The sequence below is a fragment of the Myxine glutinosa genome, chromosome 1 (genome assembly GCF_964187855.1).
Source record: "Myxine glutinosa chromosome 1, kmMyxGlut1.1, whole genome shotgun sequence".
NCBI lineage: Eukaryota > Metazoa > Chordata > Myxini > Myxiniformes > Myxinidae > Myxine > Myxine glutinosa.
The window spans coordinates 110,714,219-110,741,239 of NC_136261.1; the positions used below are offsets into that span (position 1 = coordinate 110,714,219).

A 27,021-nucleotide genomic window follows, 5' to 3' on the forward strand; every position below is an offset into this window, starting at 1 on the left:
GGCTATAAGTCGTTCTAACCTCTAACCCGGTTACCGTCGATGCTTCACCTGGATGCTTACATGCATACGCTACCCCTTTCTTGCTCATACATGCAGCCGTTTCCATGCTCCTCGTCGTACCTTTTCTTACACACCTCGGTACACTCATTCCGCTCACCGACTTGGTCACACACCTGACCACCGAACACCTTGGCACACATTCGTCGCTCGCACACCTCACCAACACACCTCTTCGCGCCCCCTTCTCGGTCACCTCCTCTGTGACAATCACAGGTGTGCTCTCACTCGCACACCCAACCACGTGCCTCACTACCAATTCCAGCGTGCATTCCCACTCATGCTCTACCATTCCAGGTGTGCATCCTTCCATTCCAGGTGTACATCCTCGCTCACCTGTCACAACCAACTCACGCTCCGTGTCACTCTCACTACTCTCACCACCACTCTTGACAATGCACTCACCCTTACTCTCGACAGCACACTCTTTCCTCATGCACCTGTCTGTTACACACCTTTCTCGTGCATCCTCTCGCACACACTCTTTCGTTACATCCTCTGTAACTCTTACCACAGGCGTACACTCTCTTGTTACTTCCTCTGTAACACTCACCACAGGTGTACACTCTCTCATTACTTCCTCCGTAACACTCACCACACCGCGCTTCCATGTACTCCCTCGCACACGCGCTACGACTGACTCACTCTTGACGGCACACTCACTCCTCGGCGTGCACTTTTTCCTCACACACCCCATGGTCGGACATTCTCGCACACCTCTTTTTTCGCACACCAGACCTGTCGCACACTTCACCAACGGCCTCTCACGAACACCCGGATCCAAACCAATCCCCAAGCCGACTGAAGCTTTCCTCACATCATATACATTGCCACTCACCTCCGTACCTCGTCGTCGCACCTCCTTTGCCACCTGCAAACTCTTTATTCGGTTAGTGAGCATCACATCATGAGTTGAGCACCGACCTTGCACATATTCCATCACCTCCTCCTGGATTTCTCTTTTAGTTTCTGTCCGTCCCTTCTTAATTTCACTCACCTCTTCTTCCACTTCCTCTAATTTTTGTTTAACCTCTTTTATTTCTCGGTGCGTCTCTTCAAGTTCGTCCTCTAAGGCTACCGTGACCGTCTCTATGTGCATCCTCACCTGCCGGTCCTTTGTCTCCATTATCTCTGTCACCTCGTCCACTCTCATTGTCAGTTCCTCCCGTACCATCTGACATTGCCTCTGCGTCGCTATTAATTCGTTTTTAATTTCTTTTTGTGTCGCCTTTAACCCTCCTAGTACTGCAGTGTTCTTTTTAACCTGCTCCACTAACTCCGTCTGTCCCTCTGTCAGCTGTTCCACCTCCTCCGTCAGATCTTCTATTCCCCCTTGTAACTTTGCCGTATTATTTCTCACTTCTTTCTCCATACGCTTCTCACCTCGCTTTACCTCCTCGCGTAGCCCCGAGACCTCCTCACCCACACCTCGTCGTATCTCCTCTTTCATCTCCCCCATCTCTTTTGTAGATGCCACCCTCATCTGTCCCAATTCATCCCTCTGAGCATCCAGTTTACTTTCTAACCCGATTTGCACCTCCTCTATCTGGTTTCCCATTCGTTTGATTTCCCTGGCAGATTGTTCCCCTACTTCCCGCAATTTGTCCTCCATCCTATTTTCTAGCCCCATTAACCCATTTTTCACCTCTTTTATCCCATTGTCTAACCCCTCAAATTTCTTGTCTAACTTCCCAAATTTCTTGTCTAACTCCTCAAAATTATTGTCTAACTTCCCAAATTTCTTGTCTAACTCCCCGATTTGATTTCCTAGTCGCTCCCCCATTCTGTTTTCCATTCCCTCCATTTCCCTGGCTCTTTTTTCGTTGTCGCACTTCGACTGTGCCATGTATTCGCTAAACCGTGCCATGAACTGCTGCATGTTAAAGCCCGCTGATACAGCGGGCTCGGCTACCGCGCGCTCGTGCGAGGCGCCTCTTTGCGCGCCTGAAACCTCGTGCGCGAGAGCGCCATTTTGTGCGTCTGATACACCCTCAACCACCTCATTGCTCTCCTCCTCCCTTTCCTCCACATACATTTCCCCGAGGTCCTGGGTCGATTCTACCCCGTCTATCTCTCCCACCGGCATCCCGTCGCCTTGACCAGCCATGGCGCGATTTCAAAATTCGGGTTTTGTAAAACAAAACAAATTTCGGCCGCTCCAAATTTTGACCAAATTTTTTCCTAGATGTTTTAAAAATTTGGTTCGGGCCCCGAATTTCACTCCCAGACACCAATTGTTACTGTATAACACAATTGGTGTTCCAAAATTTGGGCCTAACAAATTTAGTCCCAGGTCCGAATCCAACTCCTGACAACCAATTGTTACTGATCGCGGATTAAGATGTTATTTACCGAGCGGTGGTATTGCCGCGACCGTTACAGGATCCCTGACTCACCCGATTCACCCAGAACTTTGGCCGTATCGCGCCGCAGCTGCCCAATCTGGGAAAAAGACTAAAACGACGAAATGCAAGAGGAAAAGGAATAAAACGAGAAGACGGACAGAAGAGTAATTGGATTTATTATTTACACACGCAAAAAGGAGCAATCAAGGTTTATTTACAACACATAAGACGCAGGTGACACAGTGCAAATACTAGCTTATAGTTATACAGACTTAACTTATTCCCAGGACAGAACAAACAAAGACACTGACTCACGCGGGGAATTGCATAGTGGATCGCTGGCAGGAGGTGTGTGGCTGGAGGGGGGAAACGGCACGGAGCTGGCTGGAGCTTGATCCCACACGGGACGTCGGGCTGGACCTCGACGGCCGCTGATGCCACCGGGCCTGTCGTGTGCGCGGGATCACGGGTCGGAGCTGCTTGGTGGAGCCGATGCGCTGGTGGGGGGGTCTGGCGTGACGGGTTCTCTCCTCCTTACGCGCTGTTGCTCTGATGACCCAGCTCTTTTTCGTCCCTCCTTGTCTCAACTCAAAGTGCATCTCTCTTGGGAACACCCCCGCCGTGGGTTATATAGGCCCCGCCCCTCAACCTTTGCGAACCTCCCCCAAACGTTCTCTCCCCGCCCTCTCAAGCCAAACCCCTTGTTCATGGTTGGTCGAGTGGGGCCGGTTCACTCCTCCCCTCTCTGACGAGGTGGGGACCCGCCTTTCTTCCCCAACCCTGCCTCGTGGTCAATGGCGGATGAAGGGAAAACCGCCCAACATGCAGTTGGCAATGCGAATTGCAATTGACGAAAAGGGGGGAATGGAAGTGTTGGGAGTGGGATTGAAGGGAATCTATCTCTTTCACTGGTGCAATGGAGTATTTCAATTAATGGGAGACACAGCCTTACTCTAAAAACACATAATAAGAGATAACTATCAAACAGAGGTATTCTATTATTTGGCTGATGTGTATGCTTGTGGACTAATTATGGGATGCCCTTTCACCTTTACACAGCTCCGGAGGTAGGGGGGCGCAGAATAAACAATAATAATAATCATACAGCACACAATCAAAAAAATACAGTCCTCATCTCCGCAACAATATATATATACATACATATATAGATACATATGTACATATGTATATGCACAGTCAGTGTAGTAGTATGAGACGCCCTGTAAATACACTGCTACCTGCGTACAACTTTGAAATAAATTTTTTATATATCCTTTAACATCATAATATATACATGCATGCCACCTTGAATTATTTATTAATTTCTAATTGATCATCACCTCAACTGAAATATCACCTTTAATTTTATATTTATTTTTTACCTTTTACCATTCTACTACCTTTCTTCCACCTTTAGTTATTTATATGTACACTTTACCATGTCCATTGCCATGGAGTGATTCACACATCTATGAATTGTGCATTCATATTAGTACACCCATTTCCGACAGTAGCGGCAGGATGTGTCACTCATCTCTGGGGGTATATAAGATTACAGTATATCTACGGTGGATCCTCAAGAATATCGGGGGATGTGTTCAGTTACCAAATTTCTTGTGGAGCACTCGCTAAGTTGCTTTAGCATTCGAGCAAGAACTCCATTCTAAACCGTTGATAAGGAATGACTGGCTTGGTAAGCGCATAACTATCTGCCTGGTAACTGAACATACCCCATGTTTCCTCCATTTGAGTTTCATGTTAAATCAGCATGAGCTACTGCTTAAAAAGATAATCAAACGTGTTTGTGGTTGATAATATTTTTACTTCTGGTTGGGGGGCTCACATGAAAATGGCACAATAAGCTATTTATACATGACTAGGCGAAAGCACCCGGCGTTGCCCGGGTGCTTTTTGAATGAATTTACTACTATAATTCAGCTTTTACCCATGGCCGTAGAAGATTGACTACTATAATTCAGCTCAGCTTGTAATTGCGAAATTGGCCGAGCCCGGCCGAGGCGGCCTCGACTGGCCTCGCCACCTAGCCTATAACCCTCCCGGGGCCCGTCCCGACATTTTAAGTTATTTTTGAATGAATTTACTACTATAATTCAGCTTTTACTCGCGGCCGTAGAAGATAGACTACTATAATTCAGCTCAGCTTTTAATTGCGAAATAGGCCCAGCCTGGCCGAGGCGGCCTCGACCGGCCTCACCACCTAGCCTATAACCTTCTCGGGGCCCATCCCGACATTTTTGGTTTCAGAGGTTTCCTCCTATCTTTCGCCGTTCAGGAGATTAGCGCGTGCAGACAAACAAACAAACAAAAACTTTCTTTTATATATAGATAGAAGACTAGCTGAATGCACCCGGCGTTGCCCGGGTTCTTTTTGAATGAATTTAATCTTCTGTACATAGGTCTGACACGAGCCCAGTATCAGTTAGTGCTCAACGATTCCTTGTTCTTTCTTCTGTTGCGCTCCGCGAGAGAGAATTTTGAAAGCATGTGTTGCAATCAGTCAGATATTCCTATTAAGTGCATAAGTTGTACTTCGAGAGAATTTTGAAAGAAGAAGAAGATTTATTGCGAAATGGGCCCATCCCGGCCGAGGCGGCCTCGACCGGCCTCGTGACCTAGCCTATAACCTTTCCGGGACCCGTTCCGACATTTTTTGTTTCAGAGATTTCCTCCTACCTTTCACCGTTCAGGAGATTAGCGTGTTCAGACAAACAAACAAACAAGCAAACAAAAACTTTCTTTTATATATATATAGAAAGATAACATCTCCCCTTGGGGAGGTGAGATATTAGCAGCATTAATATTGTTTTGTAATAACATTAATATTATGCTTTTGTTACTGGAAGCATCTTTGGAAAAATGCCACGATAAAGCTATCTTAACACTGATATACACCTCAACACGTAACCCCATTGGCAGAGAAAACCCCATTGGCAGAGAATATTATGCTTTTGTTACTGGAAGCATCTTTGGAAAAATGCCACGATAAAGCTATCTTAACACTTATATACACCTCAACACGTAACCCCATTGGCAGAGAAAAACCCCCTTGGGGAGGGGGGCAAATTAATTCGCTACAACCTTCATTGTGTGACCCTTAGTCATCCTGTCAACTCTGGTTGAGATTGGATACGTAAAGAACGAATGTATCATGGTCAAAAATCGTCAGACAGACAGACAGACAGACACACAAAATTGTGTATTTTATTATGTATTATTATTATTATTATTATTATTATTATTTATTGTGTATTTTATTACTTTACCATTTCCACGACCAAAACACAACTTTGATTTATTTATATATTTATATTCACTTTACCATTTCAACTGCCAACATTTCACGTTAAATTATTTGTTTATTTATATACACTTTGCCATTTCCACGACCTCCTCATTTATTTATTTATTTCATTTTAAAATCTACACGTCCCATGTTTCAGGTGCGTTTGGAAGCTGTGTCCTCGATGACTCGATGAGGACTTGCATCCTTGTTTTTATTATAGCATAATAGTAAAGCTAGTCCATACAATATGAATCCCAACTGCTTGTGTGAAACTGCATTTGAAATTGAGATGAAACATTGAAGAAGCACAGCATGATGAAGAGAATTATATAATAGCCCTGAAAAAGTGTGAACAAATTAATAATTTATTTTGACCAAATGCAATAATTTATTTGAAGATAAAGCACAAAGGTAACATCATTCGTAACCGAAAAGTGGGAAGAAAACGTTAAAGAAGACATATTTGAGCTTTCCAATTCCATGCATGTAAATGTAAACAAGCAAATTACTAAACGCACATGAGATCGACCATTAGATGCAAATGGCATGGTCACTTGTTAGGTTCACATTGCAGAGATGCGAGTTCACAGCCTGACAAAAGAACGCGATATTGGCATCGGTATTTTTAACTACCTCCCGGTGAGCACCTTGAGAAGCAGCACGTTGCTCGACACAGTGCAGAACCGGCAGTATTTTTAGTTCCGCGGGGTTACCGGCATTACCACAATGCCCCTTTATCCATAGACCACTCGCATTCACACACACACACACACACACACACACACACACACACACACACACACACACACACACACACACACATGTCTGTGTGTGTGTGTGTGCGTATGTGTGTGTGTATATATATATATATATATATATATATATATATATATATATATATATATATATATATATATATATATATATATATATATATATATATATATATATATGTATTTATATATGTACACAAACAAACACACAAGCACACGAATACACAAATATACACACAAACACACAAGCACACACACATATACACATATACACACACAAGTACACAAGCACACACACACACACACACACACACACACACCCACAGCTAGTCTATCTTATATATACACACACACACATACACACATATACATACACAAACACACACACACAAGCACACACATATACATACACAAACACACACACAAACACATACATACACAAACACACGCATATGCATACACAAGCACAAACACACACATATATACATACACAAGCACACACATATACATACACACATACACACATATACATACACAAACACACACATATACATACACAAGCACACACATATACATACACAAACACACACAACACTCATCCACCGACACATCAGGAGTGGACGCGCACCTGCTGTGAGACTGCGCGCTATACATCACGTCTTCGCTTCCGTCCATGTGGGCCACAGCTGTACACTCTCGCGCTGGTACCCATGTCTGCGTGTCGTGGTCACTCCCCCACCCCCTCCCCTTGCAGACAGTCCGTCAGTTGGACATCCCCGGGATCCCCTCGACCACACGGCGGGTAATGCGACGGGACAGACTGGCCTGGGAGGGCGCAGCACGTGATGTGTTCCCCTCCCTCCTCATATGCTTCCATCCATCCTTTAATCCAGGCACCCACCCACCCTCCCTCTTTATTTTCAACTTCACTCTCCCAATTCCTCCCATTCCTCCATCCATGCATCCATTCCTCCGTCATTATTAAGATTTTTTTTGTATACTAGATCGAGGCTCGTGTAAAGAACTAACATTAATCACAAAAAAACAAACGAACACATAAAAAAACATATAATAAAGGGAGCGGGAGACAAGATGGAGAGAGAGGGAAGCACACAAGTACTACAGTAGACAACAGGGACATCGGGTCACTTTAGTTTACCACCTTTAATTATGTCCATCCCTCCAATCCATTTCTCGCACCACGACATTCACCACATCTATTTCCAACCCCACCATTCCTCCATCCATAACCATGAATCTTCTCTTTCCATTCGTCCAAGAACTCCTCCCTCCCCGACATCCACACTATATCCCCACTGGTATCACGCTTCTCTGGCTCCAAACACATAAGCTTTCTCCTCTCAATCTCTTCTCGTTGCTTCCATTTTCTCCTGCTTTCATCCATGGAGACCATGACCTCCTTGCCCTATCTTGCTCATTATTATTCCGGCAGCGCCCGCAAGTTGCTCGTTCCAATATCAGGCAAAGAGCAGGAAGCACTGGACGTTCCCCGCCTGCCTTTCAACATTGCTCTGCATCTCCACCTCCACCTGCATCTTCATCTCAAAGACTCAAACATCACTCAGATTTACCGGGTGTTCTGGAGCTCCACCTTGACCTCCATCATTATCTCTGCTTCGGATTCCACCTTTCTTTCCCATCGCGGTTTACACATTCATCTCATCCACCATCAAACTTATCTATCGATATGTCCATATCGATATGATATGATATGATAATATATCGATATGACATGATATGATAATATATCGATATGATATGATATGACATCGATATACGATATGATATGATATAATAATATATCGATATGACATGATATGATAATATATCGATATCATATCGATATGATATGATGTGATAATATATCGATATCATATCGATATGATATGATATGATAATATATCGATATCATATCGATATGATATTATATGAAAATATATCGATATGATATGATATGATATGATAATATATCGATATCATATCGATATGATATGACATGATAATATATCGATATCATATTGATATGTTATGACATGATAATATATCGATATCATATCGATATGATATGACATTATAATATATCGATATCATATCGATATGATATGACATGATAACATATCGATATCATATCGATTTGATATGATAATATATCGATATCATATCGATTTGATATGATAATATATCGATATCATATCGATATGATATGATATGAAAATATATCGATATGATATGATATGATATGATAATATATCGATGTCATATCGATTTGATATGATAATATATCGATATCATATCGATATGATATGATATGAAAATATATCGATATGATATGATATGATATGATATGATAAATATATCGATATCACATCGATATGATATGACATGATAATATATCGATAACATATTGATACAGGTCGCACAAGATCTGCCTGCAACCCTCATGGTTAAACTGCCAAAATCAAGACTCTCTGCTCATCTTCACTCCTTCATTCCACTTTTCTCCCACCTCTGGAACAAACTCCCTCACTCTCTTCAATCCCACTCCTCCCTCCAGGTCTTTAAAACAGCTGTTCACCACCATCTCTTATCTTCCCCCATCCAAAACCTTGATCTCTTCTACCCCCGTTAATTTCACCCCAAATCCACTTTTTTGAAATTCCAACATCTTTCCTGGAAGTCCTTGGTGTCCTTGTGTTTATACTTCTCCCACCCCCCCCCCCTTTCCCACGCCGCCTCCCCCCAAGCCCTCTCCCTCCCACACATTCCTGATGTCCCTGCTCTCAAATGTTGTGTTTATGTGCTTCCCCTTCTCTCCCCATCTTGTCTACCGCTCCCCTTTTTATATACTTTGTTTGTTTGTCTGTTTGATTTGTTTGTGTGATAAATGTTAGCTCTTTCACGAGCCAAAAAAAACAAATAATTATATGACATGATAATATATCGATATCATATCGATTTGAAATGATATGATAATAATATATCGATATCATAACGATATGATATGATATGAAAATATATCGATATGATATGATATGATAATATATCGATATCACATCGATGTGATATGATTTGATAATATATCGATATCATATCGATATGATATATGATAATATATCGATATTTTATCATCAAAATATATCGAAATGTCCACCTTCATCGATATGCTTGTCTTCATTTCATGCTGGGCGTATCGTATCGTGATACCAGAATGTTTGTTTGAGTCGATGTTTGGGTTAGAAATTAAATTCCCAAGCTCCCAGTAAATTGAGATAACACGCGTGAGATAACACGAGGAACCAGCTGCTTGTTACAAGAGGAAATGTTGTTGATTTCAATGATGACTGTGGTATCTCCACGTTGGGAGTCAACGGCACACAAATTGAGTATCGAAATATTTTGTCGTGATAAATCGGAGGGAGACGACGATAAAACGCTCTGTTCGCAAACACTGTCTGACAGCACCACCCACAGGCCAAATCCACAGCACAACAAAAATTCCAATAATATGAGTTGCTTTATGAGGAAGGTCAACAGGGCTCATCAAATCCTGCGCTAGTATTACCAACCTATGGTTGTGTGTCCGTGCTCTATCTATACGATAAGAGAGCCGTTTGTCTGTCTGTCTGGGTTGCCATTTTCCTCAGATGGCTGAACGGATCTTCATCAAACTTTCAGAAATTGAGTGTGTGTGTGCTTGTGTGTGCAAATACGTAATAGGACGACAAAGTTATTCTGATGCAATAGACAAATTAGAAAGAGCAAAGAGCAAAGATCAGAGGATCAGTGAGTGCCAGGGAGTGTTTAAGGCTCGTTTTTGGGGATTTATTTTTTAAAAATCGCTTATAGTGCCTGAGCCTTTGAAGCTATATGAAAGGTAACATTAAATTCTCCCCGGTTTGTATATATATATATATATATATATATATATATATATATATATATATATATATATATATATGTGTGTGTGTGTGTGTGTGTGTGTGTGTGTGTGTGTGTGTGTGTGTGTAATATCATATGAAAATGTAAAGTTCCCTTATTGAGTGTAGGTCGGGGAGTGTTTTAAGCACCTACAAAAAATATATAAATGTGTTTTGTTTTTTTCTTCAAAATTGCCAAAAGGATTAGAACATCACCGGGCAACGCCATGTACTCCTGCTATTCCCTCGATATATTTTCATATCATATCATATCGATATGATATCGATGATATGATATCGATAAATGATGAGCGTCAAGCAAGGAGGCAGCAGGTACCATTTTAAAAGTCTTTGGTATGATCTGGCCAGGTTTCGAACCACCGACCGAGACTCAGAGCGAACGCTCGAACCAATCCACCACCAAGTCTGCTTTTGCAATAGATTGATATTTTCTCGTGTTCAAAGGCTAATTAAAGCTGTTTTAATTTTCTCATAATGTATTTTAAATTTAAATATAATTTCCGAGCCATCATTTCATTCAAAGTTAAAAGTGTATGGGATTGGTCATGGAATAATAAGAATCTGAGGCTTATGGTGGATGGTTGTGCAAATACGTAATAGGACGACAAAGTTATTCTGATGCAATAGACAAATTAGAAAGAGCAATCAGAGATTGCTTTCGGAGAACCAATTTGAAAGATACACTTTCTGCCTAATTGTGGCCTAATAGGTGTTTTACATGTTTCCGATGGCCTTGACCTTGACCTTTAATTAAGCTTGACCAAAACATCCTCACATATACTACAGATTCCGGAAAATAAGCTGTAACAGTTTCAATTTGATATCTTAAAAAATTACTGAAGTATGGTAATACAAAATTCACAAAAGGCTCATTATATTATAATGGGGGTGAAATTGTTGTCATGGAAATCGTTGACATGTCAAAAAGGCCAAATTAATCATTCTCACTTGTGACCATGTCTGTGACCCTATATGCAAATCCTGTTCAAATTTCAAGTTAATGCGATAAAAATTGATCAATTTTATGTGACCTTGACTTTTGACCTTTTGACCTCAAACAACAATAAGTTTCATTAATCCAACATGGAAACCCTGTTCAAATGTTAAGTCAATCGGATGGAAATTTATGGTTTTATGCGACCTCGACCTTTGACCCTTTGAGCTTTTGACCTCAATAACAATATGCTTCTAGGTTTTGATTGGTGAACCAATTAAGTGACCCAATATGCAATTTCTGTTCAACCTCGCTGAAAAAGTACTGTACCCACCCTCCGGGTCGCTGGAGATTGCACGTTACTTGCTGAACTGGAACTACTGTGTCACCAATATGCCTCCGTATAATCCCACAATCGGTCGATGCTATCGCTCACTGTCCTAAAAAGAAACAAGTTTTATTTAAATCCCTTCAGCTGTTTTCACGTATACCATTTTCACCAGCCATGACAGGTTTCACATGATCGGTGAAGCAGTTTCAGAAAAGGGATTTTTTAAAACATTGGCTTTCAAGCTAATATGGCGGCTATATCACATGACATATGATCTTTTAAAATGTACATTCTGCATATGTATGGGTAGGGGATCACGTTTGTGAAGTTTGGATAGGTGCGTTTTATGTGTGAATGGCATCATCAAATCAGGAGATTACCAAGGAATTTTGGAGCACAATGTTCAACTGAGTGTCAGAAAGCTGGGTCTCCGTCGAAGGTCATGGGCCTTCCAGCAGGACAGTGACCCCAAACACACTTCAAAAAACACCCAGGAATTAGTTTGTGAAGTGTTTATTGGATAGGTGCGTTTTTCTATCCAAGATGGCTGCCAAACCACGTGACCTATGACATCATCAATTTCAAAATATGCAACAGTGGTGTTAGATGATATTTGTAAAATTTCGCATCGATATGGTAAGCAGTTTCAGAGACATGATTATTTAATATTTCCCTTCAATCCAATATGGCTACCACACCATGTGACCAATAATGTTTTCATGATCAACTTTTAATCCCCATGCCTAGTCAATGACACACGTAAAGTTTCAAGTCAATCAATTTGGTGGTTTGGGAGAAGCTGTTTTTTAAGGTTTTAGGTTCAATCCAATATGGCTGCCAAACCATGTGACCTATAATGTCATAAATTGAACATTTCAATACAAATGGGTCATAGATCATGTGCATGCAATTTCAAATTTTTAGAACTAGCAACGGTCCCCGCCCTACGGGCCTCCCAATTGAAGCCCTGCCCGTAGGGCACAATAATCATGCCCTACGGGAAGGGCTTCAATTGGGAGGCCCAAATGAAAAGGCAAAATATCAGAAATTGAAGGCTTTTTTTTTTATTTTAAACGATTTATATAAACATCCGTTAAATCATATCACATGCAAATCATCAAAATCAAAACAGTACATGGCGCCCATTTTGAAAAAAGATTGAATTCTGCAAAATGGAAGCGGCCGCTGCACGTCTTTCTCAGTCGCACGTTTATGTGTGAAGAGTGTGCGCCGAATCTGTAACACGGTAGCGGCCGCTACACCTGTTTCTCAGTCGCTTTGCACACGCTGCCGTGTTCCTTCGGAACAGCACGTTTATATTGGAAGAGTTCGTCAGGAGTCGATCTACTCTCTCCTGGAACGTAGAATAAACAGTATTTGTAGAATTTCAACAAAAGCCACACCACTGTTCATATCGGTAAATATTATTCCATCGTGTTGGGCAAAACTGGAAAATTGGAAAATTGGAAAATTGGAAAAATCGGAAAATTGAAAAAAACATCATAGCCTATTTTACTCCGAGTGTTCCCAGGATTACCCACCCAAAATATCGTTGCGATCGGTTGAGCCGTTTTTGCGGTACCTTCGAACGGACGGACGGACATTTGGTGAATTATATAGTAAGATCAGGAATTCGATCAAAACATTTTTGGCTGGTGTACCACTTCACCTATGATGTCATCATTATCATATTTTTGTTCCCCATTGGGAGTACTTGATAATGTGCAAAGTTTCAAATTTTTCCATTCAGCGGTTTCCAATAAATAATTTTTTAATTATTTGCGTTCAATCCAATATGGCTGCCATACCACGTGACCTATGACGTCATAATTATCAAAAACATTCTGCATGGTTGTCACTCCTACCCTGAAAGTTTCGTCTGAATCAGACATATGGTTGCTGAGAAAAACAAGGTTTAGCCAGTACGGACGGCAACTCGAAAACATAATGCCTCCGGCCACCTTGGGGTGTGGAGGCATAAAAATGTATAGTCTATATACGTATTCCAAGAAGGCTCTATATATGTTTATGTGGTGTGCGTCTGAAGGGGTCTAATGGGTCTACATGTCTGGGGCAGGGCATGGGGGGCCATGGGGGGCACACCACGTGACCCAGGGCACCTGAGAAATATATATATAATTATGTCTTTCTTCTGCTTGCTTCCAAAAAGCTAGATTCAATGCAAAACATGTTGTTTCACGGCTCGGTCAAAATCCAACCTTGGAGTCGTTTTTTCAGCATCTTCCAAAGGGAGAAAAGTTATGGGAATAGTTGTCATATGATTCTTGTTTGCCTTAAAGTTAACCTCGAGCAGGGTGTGATGTAATATGTATCCTTTGATCTTTATGTGCCTGGCTTCTTATGTTTCACTGCCAAATGTTCACATCATAGAACTTTATTATGGGAACGCATCCCTGGGCCTTGGAAAGCCCAACTTGTTTGGAATTAGAGCCTGAGAAATATGTTACTTTCTGTGTCTTCAAAGGCCCTCTCTTGTCTGAGGTCATTTTTCAGCGCAGCGTTTTTTCTGTTATTTCATGTATATAACAAACTGTATTTTGGTGAGTTTTTAGTGCGGCTAGGACTTGCACGGTCTTGTGTGACAAGGCCCTGCGATTTCAAGGCGTGCTCCGCAATATTGTGTTTGCTCGATTTTGTATTAAACCACATTTTGCTGCTTCAAGGTGCCTCTTCTTGAGTTCAAAAGGGGGGGCCAACCCGTCATACAGATCAAAAGTGTCTGAGAGTCTAAAGGTCTAAATAGTTGATGTGGTCCATAGGGTCTATTGGGGGAACAATAATGGTGTATAACGGTCTTGAGGCGTCTAAATATCTAAAGGGTATTGTCCAATAGAAATTAGGGTCTAATGAGTCTAAAATTCTAATGGTCAAGGGGTCTAAGTGGTCTAAAGGGTGGAAATGTCTTCAGGAGTCTTAAAAGGTCTTAAGGGGTTTAAAGAGATCTATATGGCTCTAAAGGATCAAGGGGTCTAAGCAGTCTAAAGTGTCAAGGGATCTAAGCAGTCTAAAGGGTCTAAGGGGACCTAAAGGGTCATAAAAGGTCCAAAGGGTCTAAAATGGTCTAGGGGTCTAAAGCTCTAAAGGCTATATTCCAACAGTAGTTACAGGTCTAAAGGGTCTAACAGGGTCTAACAGGGTCTATAGGGGCCTTAGGGTTCTAAAAAGCCTAAAGTGGTCTTTGGGGCCTGAGGGGTTTTAGGATTCTAAAGGGTTTCTTACTCTTACTCTTATGCCCATACAATGTGAACATTGTATTGGTGCTGTTGAAGCAGTCTCGTGGCGAGGATTATTAGCCCCCATTGGGCTTCGGCCAAAACGGGGACTTATGGATTCGGTCTCCATCCGTGTGCGTGTGCGTCCACAACCATATCTCGGAGATGTATGGACCGATTTTGTTCATACTTTGGTACAAAGACAATACATGATGGTATACATATGCACATCATTTTGTTTTGTGATGCGATTAAAAATGGCTGACCGGCGGCCATTTTGGTTGTAAATGACCCGATGTTGAATATGTCCTCAGACATTTATCGGACATGCATTAACCGATCTTATTCAAACTTTGCACACAGATAATGAATGATGGCTTACATATGCACCTCATTATCTTTCGCGATCAGATCCAAGATGGCCGACTGGCAGCCATGTTGTTACTTAAGTGTGTCCCCAACCATTTCCTGAACATGTATAGTCCGGGTTTGTTCAAACATGGCACAAGCATGGTACATGATGGCATACACTTACACTGCACTTTATTTTGCGATCTGATCAAAGATGGCCGATTGGTAGACTGGCGGGCATTTTAGTTGCAAAAAAACCCCATATTGAGCACCTACGTCTCCAACTATTTCCCGGACATGGATTTACCGACCTTGTTCAAACTTTGCACAAATATAATGAATGACGGGTTACATATTGTAACGGATTTGGGAATTGTGTGTGTAATTTGAGGTAAAGCTTGTTGTAAATATCACCCTCCGTAGTGTAAAGAAAGGTCAACGGTCGTCTGTAGTTAGGCCACCGCAACACGTAGCCAATCATAAATTCCCTCGGTAGTTATGTCCCTAATCTATGTAGTTGAAGGCTCTGTTTCCCATTAAATTGACACTTCATTGCACCGAATTATATAAGGTAGATCCCTCTGACATGGTATCTTCAAAGTGCCAGCTTTCGCCACTTTGCTGCATTTTAACTCCCTTGCGCCACTTTGCTGCATTTTAACTCCCTTACGCCACTTTGCTGCATTTTGCCTCCCTTATGCCACTTTGCTGCATTTGACTCCATTAGCCACGTGGTTAAGCCTCGGAGAAGAAAGGCGTGTCTCCGCCCTCGTGATCGGAAGGAGGAGTGAGCGCCACCAACCAAGAACGAGGAGTTTGGCTTGAGAGGGCGGAGAGAGAACGCTTGGGGGAGGTTCGAAAAGGTTTGAGGGTGTGGCCTATAAAGACCGCCGCGGGACGCCTCACGAGAGAGAGCTTGAACGAGAGGGCTGCGAAAACCAAGCTGGAGAGAAGGGAGAGAACCCCGAAAGTGCACGCGATGCAGCAGCAACAACAGCTTGAAGCAGGGGAGCTCAAACCGCAGCGGTGTGAACCAGTGTAGCTTTGGGAACCGCGGCAGCGGACGCGACCGCAGCGTGGGCGTCTGACGACGGTGCCGAGGTGACCGCGAAGGAACGGCGGCCGGCCTGACCGTGCTCCAGCCCGAGCTGAACCTTCTCCCTCCAGCCAATCCACCCTGCAATTCCCCATTCGTGTGAGTTTGTCTTTGTTTGTTTTGTCCTTGGGTTTCTAAGTAAGACTGTTTGTAGGTAAGCTAAATATTGCACTGTGTGTCCTGCTTTTTCCATTTCCCTGTATATAACCTTGACTGCTCTTTTTGCTTAGTTGTGTGTAAATAATAAACCCTGTTATTCCTCCGTTCTCCTTCTTTCTTCTTCATTCTCGTTCAGTCGCTTTAGTGGTTTCAATATTGAGTGTACGTGGCGCGATTCGGCCAACGTTCAGGATCGGGTTTAGTGAAGGCTAATGATTCGAACTTCGGGTTGCTAAAAACCGCTCGGCAACTAGACCATCTAAAACCGGGGTTCGAGCGGTACTTGTCTCCCTAGTCTGTGGAGGGACGGATAAAGGTATTCGGGATAAACCCTGGACCCATAACCCTGATCCGTTCCATCCCGTGGGATAGCGTTACAAGTGCCAGGAGCGGAGACGGTCAGCTTAACAAGACAAGGGACTAACCACCCCTTGCTAAGGGGGAAGAGCCATACTCCGTATCCGTAACAATATGCACGTCATTTCTTTCGAGATCAGATCCAAAATGACCGACTGTTGGCCATTTTGTTACTTAAACGTGTCCCCATCCATTTCTCAGACATGCATGGACTGATTTTCTTCAAACTTGGCACAAAGACAATACATATATCGAAGGTTTTGTTTTGTAATCCGACCAAAGATGGCTACTGTGTGTCCTGATCATTGATCATTGGAGGTCCTCAATGCCAAACAGGAAATTAGAGCTGTCTCCCTCGACATATCACGTGCCTTCGACACGGTCTGGCACCCCGCTCTGCTCACCAAACTCTCCTCCTTTGGTATCCATGGAAATCTCCACGCATGGCTGGCGGACTTCCTCTCTAGTCGTCGTCAACGTGTGGCCCTGAATGGGTTTCTCTCATCTCCTCTTCCTGTTCAGGCTGGAGTTCCCCAAGGCAGTGTTCTGGGCCCCGTGCTTTTTCTGGTCTTCATCAATGATCTCTCTGACTCTCTCGAAAATCCTCTCTATCTCTTTGCTGATGACTCCACTCTCTGCCGCTCCATTCCTCTTCCCTCAGATCGGCAGTCTGCTGCCTCCTCACTCTCTGAAGACCTGGACAAAATCACAGACTGGTCAAACAAGTGGAACATGTCTTTCAATCCTGACAAATCTCACACTCTTACTATGTCTCTCCGAAAAGATCGTCTGGACAACCCTCCCATCTACTTTCTCAACAATCCTCTCCAAGAAGTTCTGTCGCTCAAGATTTTGGGTCTCACTATCTGCCATGATCTTTCTTGGGAAAACCACATTTCCAAGCTGGCCTCCAAAGCCAGTCGCCGACTGGGCATCCTACGTCGTGCGAAGTCCTTCCTCGGCACACCTGAGCTCCTCACCACATACAAGGCTTTCATCCGCAGCTCAATGGAATACTGTTCTCCCCTATGGGCCGGTGCTCCTGCCTCACACCTAGCTCGGCTTCACGCTGTTGAAACCAAAGCTTTCAGAATTATTGGAATCTCCCGCGATGAAGCTATCTCTGAGGGCCTTTCACTCACTCACCGCAGGCAGGTAGGTGGTCTTTCTGTCTTCTACCGACTCCTCTCCGGCCTTGCACCCCCAGCTCTCTCTGTGCTCTGTCCCCCAAATATTCCTACAGGTCGCACAAGATCTGCCAGCAACCCTCTGATGGTTAAACTGCCGAAATCTCGGCTCTCTGCTCACCTTCACTCTTTCATTCCTCTTTTCTCCCGCCTCTGGAACAAACTCCCTCACTCCCTTCAATCCCACTCCTCCCTCCAGGTCTTTAAAACAGCTGTTCACCACCATCTCTTATCTTCCCCCATCCAAAACCTTGATCTTTTCTACCCCCGCTAATTCACCCCAGATCCACCTTGTTTGAAATTCCAACTTCTTTCCTGGAAGTCCTGGCAGTGTCCATATGTTTTATACCTCTCCCACCGCCCCCTTCCCACGACCCCCCCCCCCCCCAAGCCCTCGCCCTCTCTCAGATCTCTCGATGTCTCCATGTCTCTCGGTCCCTGCTCTCAAATGTTGTGTTTGTGTCCTTCCCCCTCTCTCCCCATCTTGTCTACCGCTCCCTATGTTATATGTTTTATGCGTCGGTTTGTCTTTCTGTGTGATTAATGTTCGCTCTTTCACGAGCCTCGACCTTGTATACAAAAAAAAAAAAAAAAAAAAAAAAAAAAACAGACGGACTTTAATGACGTACAGAAAAATTACTCAAATCGCGGGGGGGCTATGATATTTTACGTCTTTTTATGCCTCCATAAACTAAGTCGCCGGAGGCATTATGTTTTCAGATTGTCCGTCTGGCGGTTTGTCCGTCCGTCCTTGATAGGTTTTCAACCGCGATAACTTGAGATCGGCTGAAGGGATCTTAGTCAAACTTAGTGCAGATATATATAATGAGGTAAAGATGAACTGATTAGATTTTAGGATCACAAGGTCAAAGTCAGAGGTCATGTTAGGTAAAAATACTGTTACCGCGATAACTTGTGAACCAGTGATGGGATTCTGACCAAAATTTGGTACAGTTATGTGAAATGATGTAAAGATGAACTGATTCGATGTTGGGGAAACAGGTCCTAAGTCAAAGTCTGTAATCGGTCTATAACTTGAGAATGGCTGAAGTGATCTAATTCAAACTTGGTACAGGTATGTATAATGATGTAAAGATTAAATGATTCGATTTTGGGGTCCCGAGGTCAAAGGTCAAGGGTCAGAGGTCATGTCAGGTAAAAATGTGATAACTTGAGAACAGCTGAATGGATTTAAATCAAACTTGGTACAACTATTATAATGATGTAATAATGTGGGCGGAGGCATGTGTCTGAGGAAAACGTCGTGAAGAGTGTCGTTCTAGTTCTTCTTGTTCTAGATGGTTTTCCATTTCCAATAGTCAGCGAGGGCAATAAGTTGAAATTTGCCCAGGGGGCTAGTGATAACCACCCTACTTTTTATCGAGATGGGATTGTTTAACATCACCAGCTAATGCTATAGGAGACGGGTGCCCAAATTAAAATCCTTCCAAAGGGACAGTACTCTCTAAGTCCAATGTATCGCTCTATACTTGTTGAACATCAATCGGACAGTTTTATTTTCGGGTCGAGAATCAAACAGACCAGACATCTCAGAGACAAGTTCACTACCACTGCACCATCCTGTTGGGCATTTAGAAATGTGATTATGTCACAAATTACAAAATGAAAACCATTAAATTTTCTTCAAACATACCATTTGATCGTGCAAGGGCGAGGCACAATCAATAATGCTTGGTAGTACGGTAATCAATCAAAAACACGTCATACAATCGGGAATTGTAGGAAGCAATCACAACCGAGAAAATTACTTTCGGCTCTTTCCATACAAACTGAGCTTACAAGATAATATGTTCCTTGCAGAGTCCTCATTTTTTGAACGTAATAGTCTCATTACTATAAAGCACATACACATAGTAAAAGCAGGGTTTGTGTTACATTTTATAGGTACGACTTTACAGAAGTCCTTATCCGTCAACTCCACCTGTATCAGACATTTTGAGTGTAGTCTTATATAGGCACATAATTAAGACTGACAAAGGAGTCTTACTTCACCAGGTGGAGATGATACCTGCCGTATCATCATGTTCATACCTGCTGTGTCATCATGATCGTACCTGCTGTGTCATCATGCTCGTACCTGCTGTGTCATCATGCTCGTACCTGCCGTATCATCATGCTCGTACCCGCTGTGTCATCATGCTCATACCCGCTGTGTCATCATGCTCGTACCTGCCGTGTCATCATTCTCATTCCTGTCGTGTCATCATTCTCCTACCTGTCGTATTATGTGCACACATCATAGTGTGTGCCGATACTGCATTATGTTTCCGTGATCAGTAATGAATATCGTTGGTTTCTACCAGTTTGCACCACACACTTATTTACTGGCGCAATGACGTCGTGGCACATATGGATTGATTACCTATTAGATCGCCATTAATAATATTGCTATGAATGTCAGGGTAGGGCATATATAGATTTAGGTAGATCTGCGTAGGTATTATTCTCCGGCTGTCGTGATAGGGAACCTCACCTGTAATAAGTTTGTTTAGGCGGTTCGTTTGCATTACGTGTATCTTTGTGGTCATACGAGGATGGCTTTGTAATAAGTAGTTGTAGGGATTATGCTAATTCCCCGGTGTGTCAAACCTGTGATCTATCCATTGTCCCGTATGGCAACACACATAGACACGTGGCTTAGGCATCCATTCCAATTAGCGCACACATTAATTAATCCCCCTTCGCCACAATAACAATGGAACTGAGGGAAGAACAGACCGGAAGCAGCCACGCATTATGCCAGCATGGCGATGGAACATTGCTCAGGCAGGCAATAGCCATGCCCAGAAGGACTTGTGATTGACCGGGGCCAGGGGTGAGTAAGAAGCAGGCCGCCGATTGGCAGAGTAGGAAGAGACGAGCTGATTGACCATGGACCGATGGCATGAGGGGAGAAGCACGAAGCACTCGGCCAATGGGAAGGGCCGGTGACGTCAGAGGACGAGCCACACCACGAACCGCGATCAGACATTTTCCTTCTTCTCATGTTGGATGCGATAGTGATGGTCGTGACAGACATTTTCTCTCTCCCTTGGCCCTCTCGCTTTGGACTGTCTCCCCTTCTTGCCTTCTCTTGCCTTCGGACTTTGGTGGAGAGACGGAGCACCAACGATTCTCCTCCCCTTCGTTCACGTACGAACAATGAGCGTACGAGTGAGGCTTGCCATTGGAGCACTGACAATTCTCTTCCCCTGCGTTCACGTGCGAATGACGAGTGTACGAGCGAGGCTTGCCGTTGGAGCGCCAACGATTCTCTTCCCCTGCGTTCATGGCGAACGACGAGCGTACGAGTGAGGCTTGCCACCGGAGCGTGAACGAAGGCTCGGTGGGTCTAGTGGAGCACGAACAAGGACACATCGAGGCCTCGTGAACGGGGGCACGGCCTGCTTCGCGCCAACATCAGAGCCGTGGCGGGCTTGTGCGTTTGGAGCCGACAATCCCCGACGATGCCTGACAATACGTGACTGCAGTCAGACAGAGCTAGGTCCACAAGACAGAACATAACTGTTTCTTTGATTAATTCTTTTCCTTTGTCTGTTTTTGAAGTGAGGTGTGTGGGATCCAAACTTAGGATATTTATTTACCGGCGCGTCCATTGTTCTCGGTTTCCGTATAATAAATTGTTTCTTTTTGTACATTGAATTCGGTTTTCGTTCGTGAGTTTAATTTCCTGCAGGTTGAAGACTGCCCGGCGAGATAGTGTCAGGTAAAAGCTTGCCGCTTCTTTTTCCTCTTTCTTTCCTCCCCCGCGCATATATATAGTCAAATCCGCCATTGATCGTCGCCTCAAAGTAAGCTCGACTGCCATTCGTGATTTCCCGGTATTAACTGAGGGGAATCACGCGACAATATATTGTGTTCAAATATCTATATCCAAATAAAACAGATATACCAACAAGATGACTACCTCGTATAGGTACTTCCTTTACCATGAATACTCTGTGAAACAGGACACAAGTCAGTAATTGTTTTATCACAGATCCCGGCTGCTAGAAAGTCGGATTAATTATTTAGCCGCTACGTAAGAGCTATCCTGTGTTTAAATGTATTATCCAAAGGATACATAACCAATGGATAATCCACAGATTAGATGGTGGGCCAAATTCTCAGAGATGCTTTAAAATAATTTTCGATGCAAATTTTTTTAGGCAAACTGGAAATAGCTTATTCATTCATAATTTGAGTACATATATTCCAAAACTCTAATGTTCCCGCTTATTGTGTTGCACATTAATTTTCTATGATGCCCTCAAATTTGCATATGTCCATTCAATATGTAAAATCAATATTGTGTGTTTAATACTGAATTTCGACATGGGAGGCATCAACTTTACAAAATTCAAGTATGAGAAATACAAGAATTCAATGTTCCAATTGATTGCAATGCACATTAATTAGTTATGACTTAATCAAATTTGAATGTAAAAAAGTTATCTGCCAAACTCAATCTTAAATATTTTGGAGTGAGGCAAACCAGGAGAATACAAAAAGAAAATACTTTTCTCAAAGTTACAATTGCTTGTCTTTTTCTGGCGTTAGCTGAGCTTTGGCACCCATGTTCATTCAATCTGAAACACAAAAACACACACAATAGATTGTATGGTTGGCCTCTATGTAAACATTTTTTGCAACGCCTGGAAATAATAGACATTGGACATGATGAAGAAACTAAGCACAAATATTCATTCCACACAGAGCAGAGTATTTGTAAACAGTTTTTTGCCCCTGAGATGAAACGTTAATAACATTAACTTCACGTTTCAGTTTGGATTCAGTATTGCACTTTTGGACCTATTTCCAAAAATTGTTTTAAACCTACGTTTCACACAAGAAAGATGCATTGAAGCACAATATATTATCAGTAGATAAGCAGATTTATCTTTGCTAAGAGTTTTGTTCACATCTTATGTTCATTTTGCACATTGAACAGTGGAATAACAAAAAATGTTGGGTGTACCTAAACTTTTGACTGGTAGTGTAAAATATATTGGAAAGATTACCATCTTGAATTTCCCACCAAAGGTTGGCAGATATGAGCACTCCCCCTACGGAGTGCAGGAATGCTAATGCTAGTATACACAAAGTAAAGTTGTCATATTTTATGCATATGTGCATCTGTTTTTATTTATACAATTATTAATTAACTCCAAGAATACAATTTTTGTGACTCACCAATCTAAATTAATATGAGAAACACTCAGTTTACCAAGTGACGTTAATGACCCACAAACTGAACACCAGAAATCTTTCATCAGTTGACAGAATTTAATGACCAAAGACTGGCCCAGATCTTGCACAAAACGTGAAGCCAGTATTTAATAAGTGGTGGAATTTCCACAGTGGCACTGAATGTAACTTGCCTTTGTGTAGAACGAAAACAGGCGTATTCAGCGTGAATCCCACATCAACATTTCGCACTGTGTATATCCGTCTCTCCAACCGCCTGCCCTGGAAAAAGCCAAAACCAGGAAAACGTAGCCAATTGGTAAGAACTGGTTGGGAATTTTAACCATTGGTGAGATGAGGTGATGCTTTCATTCAAACACAAATAGTCTGCTTACTCTCAATATGCATCATTGCAAAGCTCATTTTAAAGGTTAGACGTGCATTTCAGCTTAGAAATCTGAAGGTTGTTAATTGAACACCTCTCCATCAAACCAGTTTTCTAGCCAAGGTTGCTATGGAGAGGCAGCCTTTCCATTAAGCTGCTTGCCCCATGGAATTTGTGATGAGATGTTGCACAAGACGTTTCTTCCCACCAAATCTCAAACTCAGCCACCCGAGAAACCATTGGGCCGATTCCCAAGACCAAGCAACGCACGCCACGAGTCGCCATGCTGTCTGTTCACCAGGGACGTTCTATTGGAGGCCTGATCATGATTGCTTGCTGCTTCCTTTGTATGCAAGCTTCGCCAACAGGTATTGCATTCTGTTTACGTCTGCAAAGATATCGTTGTGTTATCCTGACCATGCATGCGTCGCACAAAGACTGTGAGGAGTACATTGCATCATTGCATATAAATCTCTGCTCAGTTCTGAATTCTCTCATACTTTCTGACAATACCAGAAAGCAAGTCTGGGTCTGTCTCACTAATTCATCTGGGCTCATAGACATCCGTGAATGTTGATGTGTAATTGTCAAAATTCCAAACAAACTGTTTAATGGAAGGAGTCAATTACAAGCTTGATTTCTGTTTCTGTCGAACCCACAAACTGCCACAGTGCACATGTTTATTGAGTGAATCTCATTTCTTGTTTGGCTGTTCCACTATTCATGGATTTCCATGTGGCTTTTACAGTGGCTATCAATCGGAGGAGTCCTAAGGACTAAAGAAGCAAACCTAAAATTGACCTGCACACAGGTAATTTGGAATTTGAGCTGAGTAACAGCCCGAATGCTCGTTGTTGCAAAAATGACGTGGGATCTGCAAAATCTACATTTGAGATGGGATAACCTACTTAACATCCCTTTGAAAAGACCTCACAAATCGGTACCCCTTGCTGGAATTGTACCGGACATCAACTTTAATCAGTTCCAATTCCTCTGAGAACCAAACCCAGGATTCGATGGCTCTGACATGAGTATACCTGTCACCTTATGTGGAGGTCAATTTGAATAGGTTGATATATTTGTATCCTCTAAAAGAAAATAATGGTCATTGTTGTCACTTGTTTAAGGCTGATAAAAGTAGGTTCGCAACCCAACCTTCCATTGCTGAGAAAATGTCAATTATTTCTGAAGGCAATGGGGCACAATACGAAGGCCACAATGAAGGTGCTTTGGACTGTGAGAACCTGATGCTTATTCTGCTGGAAAATGATTTCCTGGTTGAGTGGAGTATTAACATTGTGTAATTATTTATTGGTGTGTCCATGCATTTCCAGGAAACACCTCTGTAAGTGACGCAGTGCAGCACTCGGCCCGGCTGCTGGCTCACCTAGCCAAACTTCTCAACAACCCTGGCACCAGTGACATCATGCTTATCGTCCGGCCACGAAACTCCGTCAGTTCTTCGAGCTCCATTGGGTCTGCCATCTCCCAAGGCTCTGTCAGCTCGTCAAGTTTGAAGCTGTTGTTCCCAGCTCATCGTTTGCTGCTCTCCCTTCAAAGCCCAATCCTTCGGGCAAAGCTATCAAATAACTCACAGCCGTCATTGGAGCTCAGCCTGTCTGCCTTTACTCTACCGGTTTTTGCTACATTCCTCCAGTAATAACACGAATAATATTAGGGGTATGGGGTACATGTGTATAAGATATAGAAAGCTTATCTGGATTTTCTTTTCTCATTTAGCCAAGTGTTTTCATGTGTAGTTAGTACCCATTTTCACACTGTCAAGTAGAGAATATCACACAGAAAGAGTTCAGTCAATCATCCAACATGATGCTATCTTTGATGAGACAGAGAGACAGAGAGAGAGAGAGAGAGAGAGACAGAGAGAGACAGAGACAGAGAGAGAGAGAGAGAGAGAGAGAGAGAGAGAGAGAGAGAGAGAGAAGAAATAAAGAGAAGAAATAAATACCTTATCTGTGGACAATGATTGATCTTTCAGGCAAGGCTATACATTTTATAAAATCTTTTATATCAACTCAAATATTACATATATATATATACATATATATATATATATATATACAGTGCATTCAGAAAGTATTCAGACGCCTTCACTTTTTTCACATTTTGTTATGTTGCAGCCTTATGCTGAAATCGTTTAAATTCATTTTTTCCCTCATCAATCTACATTCAATACCCCATAATGACAAAGAGAAAACAGGATTTTAGAAAGTTTTGCAAATTTATTGAAAAGAAAAAAAACTGAAATATCACATTGACATAAGTATTCAGACCCTTAACTCGGTACTTAGTTGAAGCACCCTTGGCAGCGATTACAGCCTGGAGTCTTCTTGGGTATGACGTGACAAGCTTTGCACACCTGGATTTGGGGATTTTCTGCCATCCTTCTCTGCAGATCCTCTCAAGTTCTGTCAGGTTGGATGGGGTCCATTGGTGGACAGCCATTTTCAGGTCTCTCCAGAGATGTTCGATTGGGTTCAAGTCAGGGCTCTGGCTGGGCCACTCAAGGGCCTTCACAGAGTTGACCCTAAGCCACTCCTGCGCTGTCTTGGCTGTGTGCTTCGGGTCATTGTCCTGGTGGAAGGTGAACCTTCGGCCCAGTCTGAGCTCTGCTTCAGGTTTTCATTAAGGATATCTCTGTACTTTGCTCCATTCATTGTTCCCTCAACCCTGACCAGTCCCCCAGTTCCTGCTGCTGAAAAACACCCCCACAGCATGATGCTGCCACCACCATGCTTCACTGTTGAGATGGTATTGGGCAGGTGATGAGCGGTCCCTGGTTTCCTCCAGACATGACGTTTAGAATTGAGGCCAATCAGTAAATCTTGGTTTCATCAGACCACAGAATCTTGTTTCTCACAGTCTGAGAGTCCTTTAGGTGCTTTTTTGCAAACTCCAAGCAGGCTTTCATGTGTCTTTCACTGAGGAGAGGCTTCCGTCTGGCCACTCTGCCGTAAAGCCCAGATCGTTGGAGTGTTGCAGTGATGGTTGTCCTTCTGGATGTTTCTCCCATCTCCACACAGGATCTCTGGAGCTCAGCCAGAGTGACCATCCGGGTTCTTGGTCACCGATCTTACCAAGGCCCTTCTCCCCCGATTGCTCAGTTTGGCCGGGTGGCCAGCTCTAGAGTCCTGGTTGTTCCAAACTTCTTCTATTTAAGAATTATGGAGGCCACTGTGCTCCTGGGAACCTTCAATGCAGCAGAAATTTTTTTGTAGGCTTCTCCAGATCTGTGCCTCGACACAATCCTGTCTCTGAGCTCTGCAGGCAATTCCTTCGACCTCATGGCTTGGTTTTTGCTCTGATATGCATTGTCAGCTGTGAGACCTTATATAGACAGGT

At 42.9% G+C, this 27,021-nt stretch overlaps 2 protein-coding genes across 2 annotated transcripts in view; one reads left to right on the forward strand and one right to left on the reverse strand.

Moving 5' to 3' along the window:
- Positions 1–7,243, reverse strand: part of PLPPR4 (phospholipid phosphatase related 4) — a 104,262-nt gene extending 97,019 nt beyond the window's left edge. The window contains exon 1 of the mRNA XM_078776037.1: positions 7,108–7,243. The gene's annotated coding sequence lies outside the window, so the exon portion shown is untranslated. The remainder of the gene's footprint in view (positions 1–7,107) is intronic.
- Positions 7,244–23,941: 16,698 nt separating this feature from the next.
- Positions 23,942–27,021, forward strand: part of BTBD17 (BTB domain containing 17) — a 32,823-nt gene continuing 29,743 nt past the window's right edge. Inside the window, exons 1-2 of the mRNA XM_068116313.2 lie at positions 23,942–24,026; positions 24,993–25,134. Coding sequence (XP_067972414.2) covers positions 23,942–24,026; positions 24,993–25,134 — 227 coding nt within the window. The remainder of the gene's footprint in view (positions 24,027–24,992; positions 25,135–27,021) is intronic.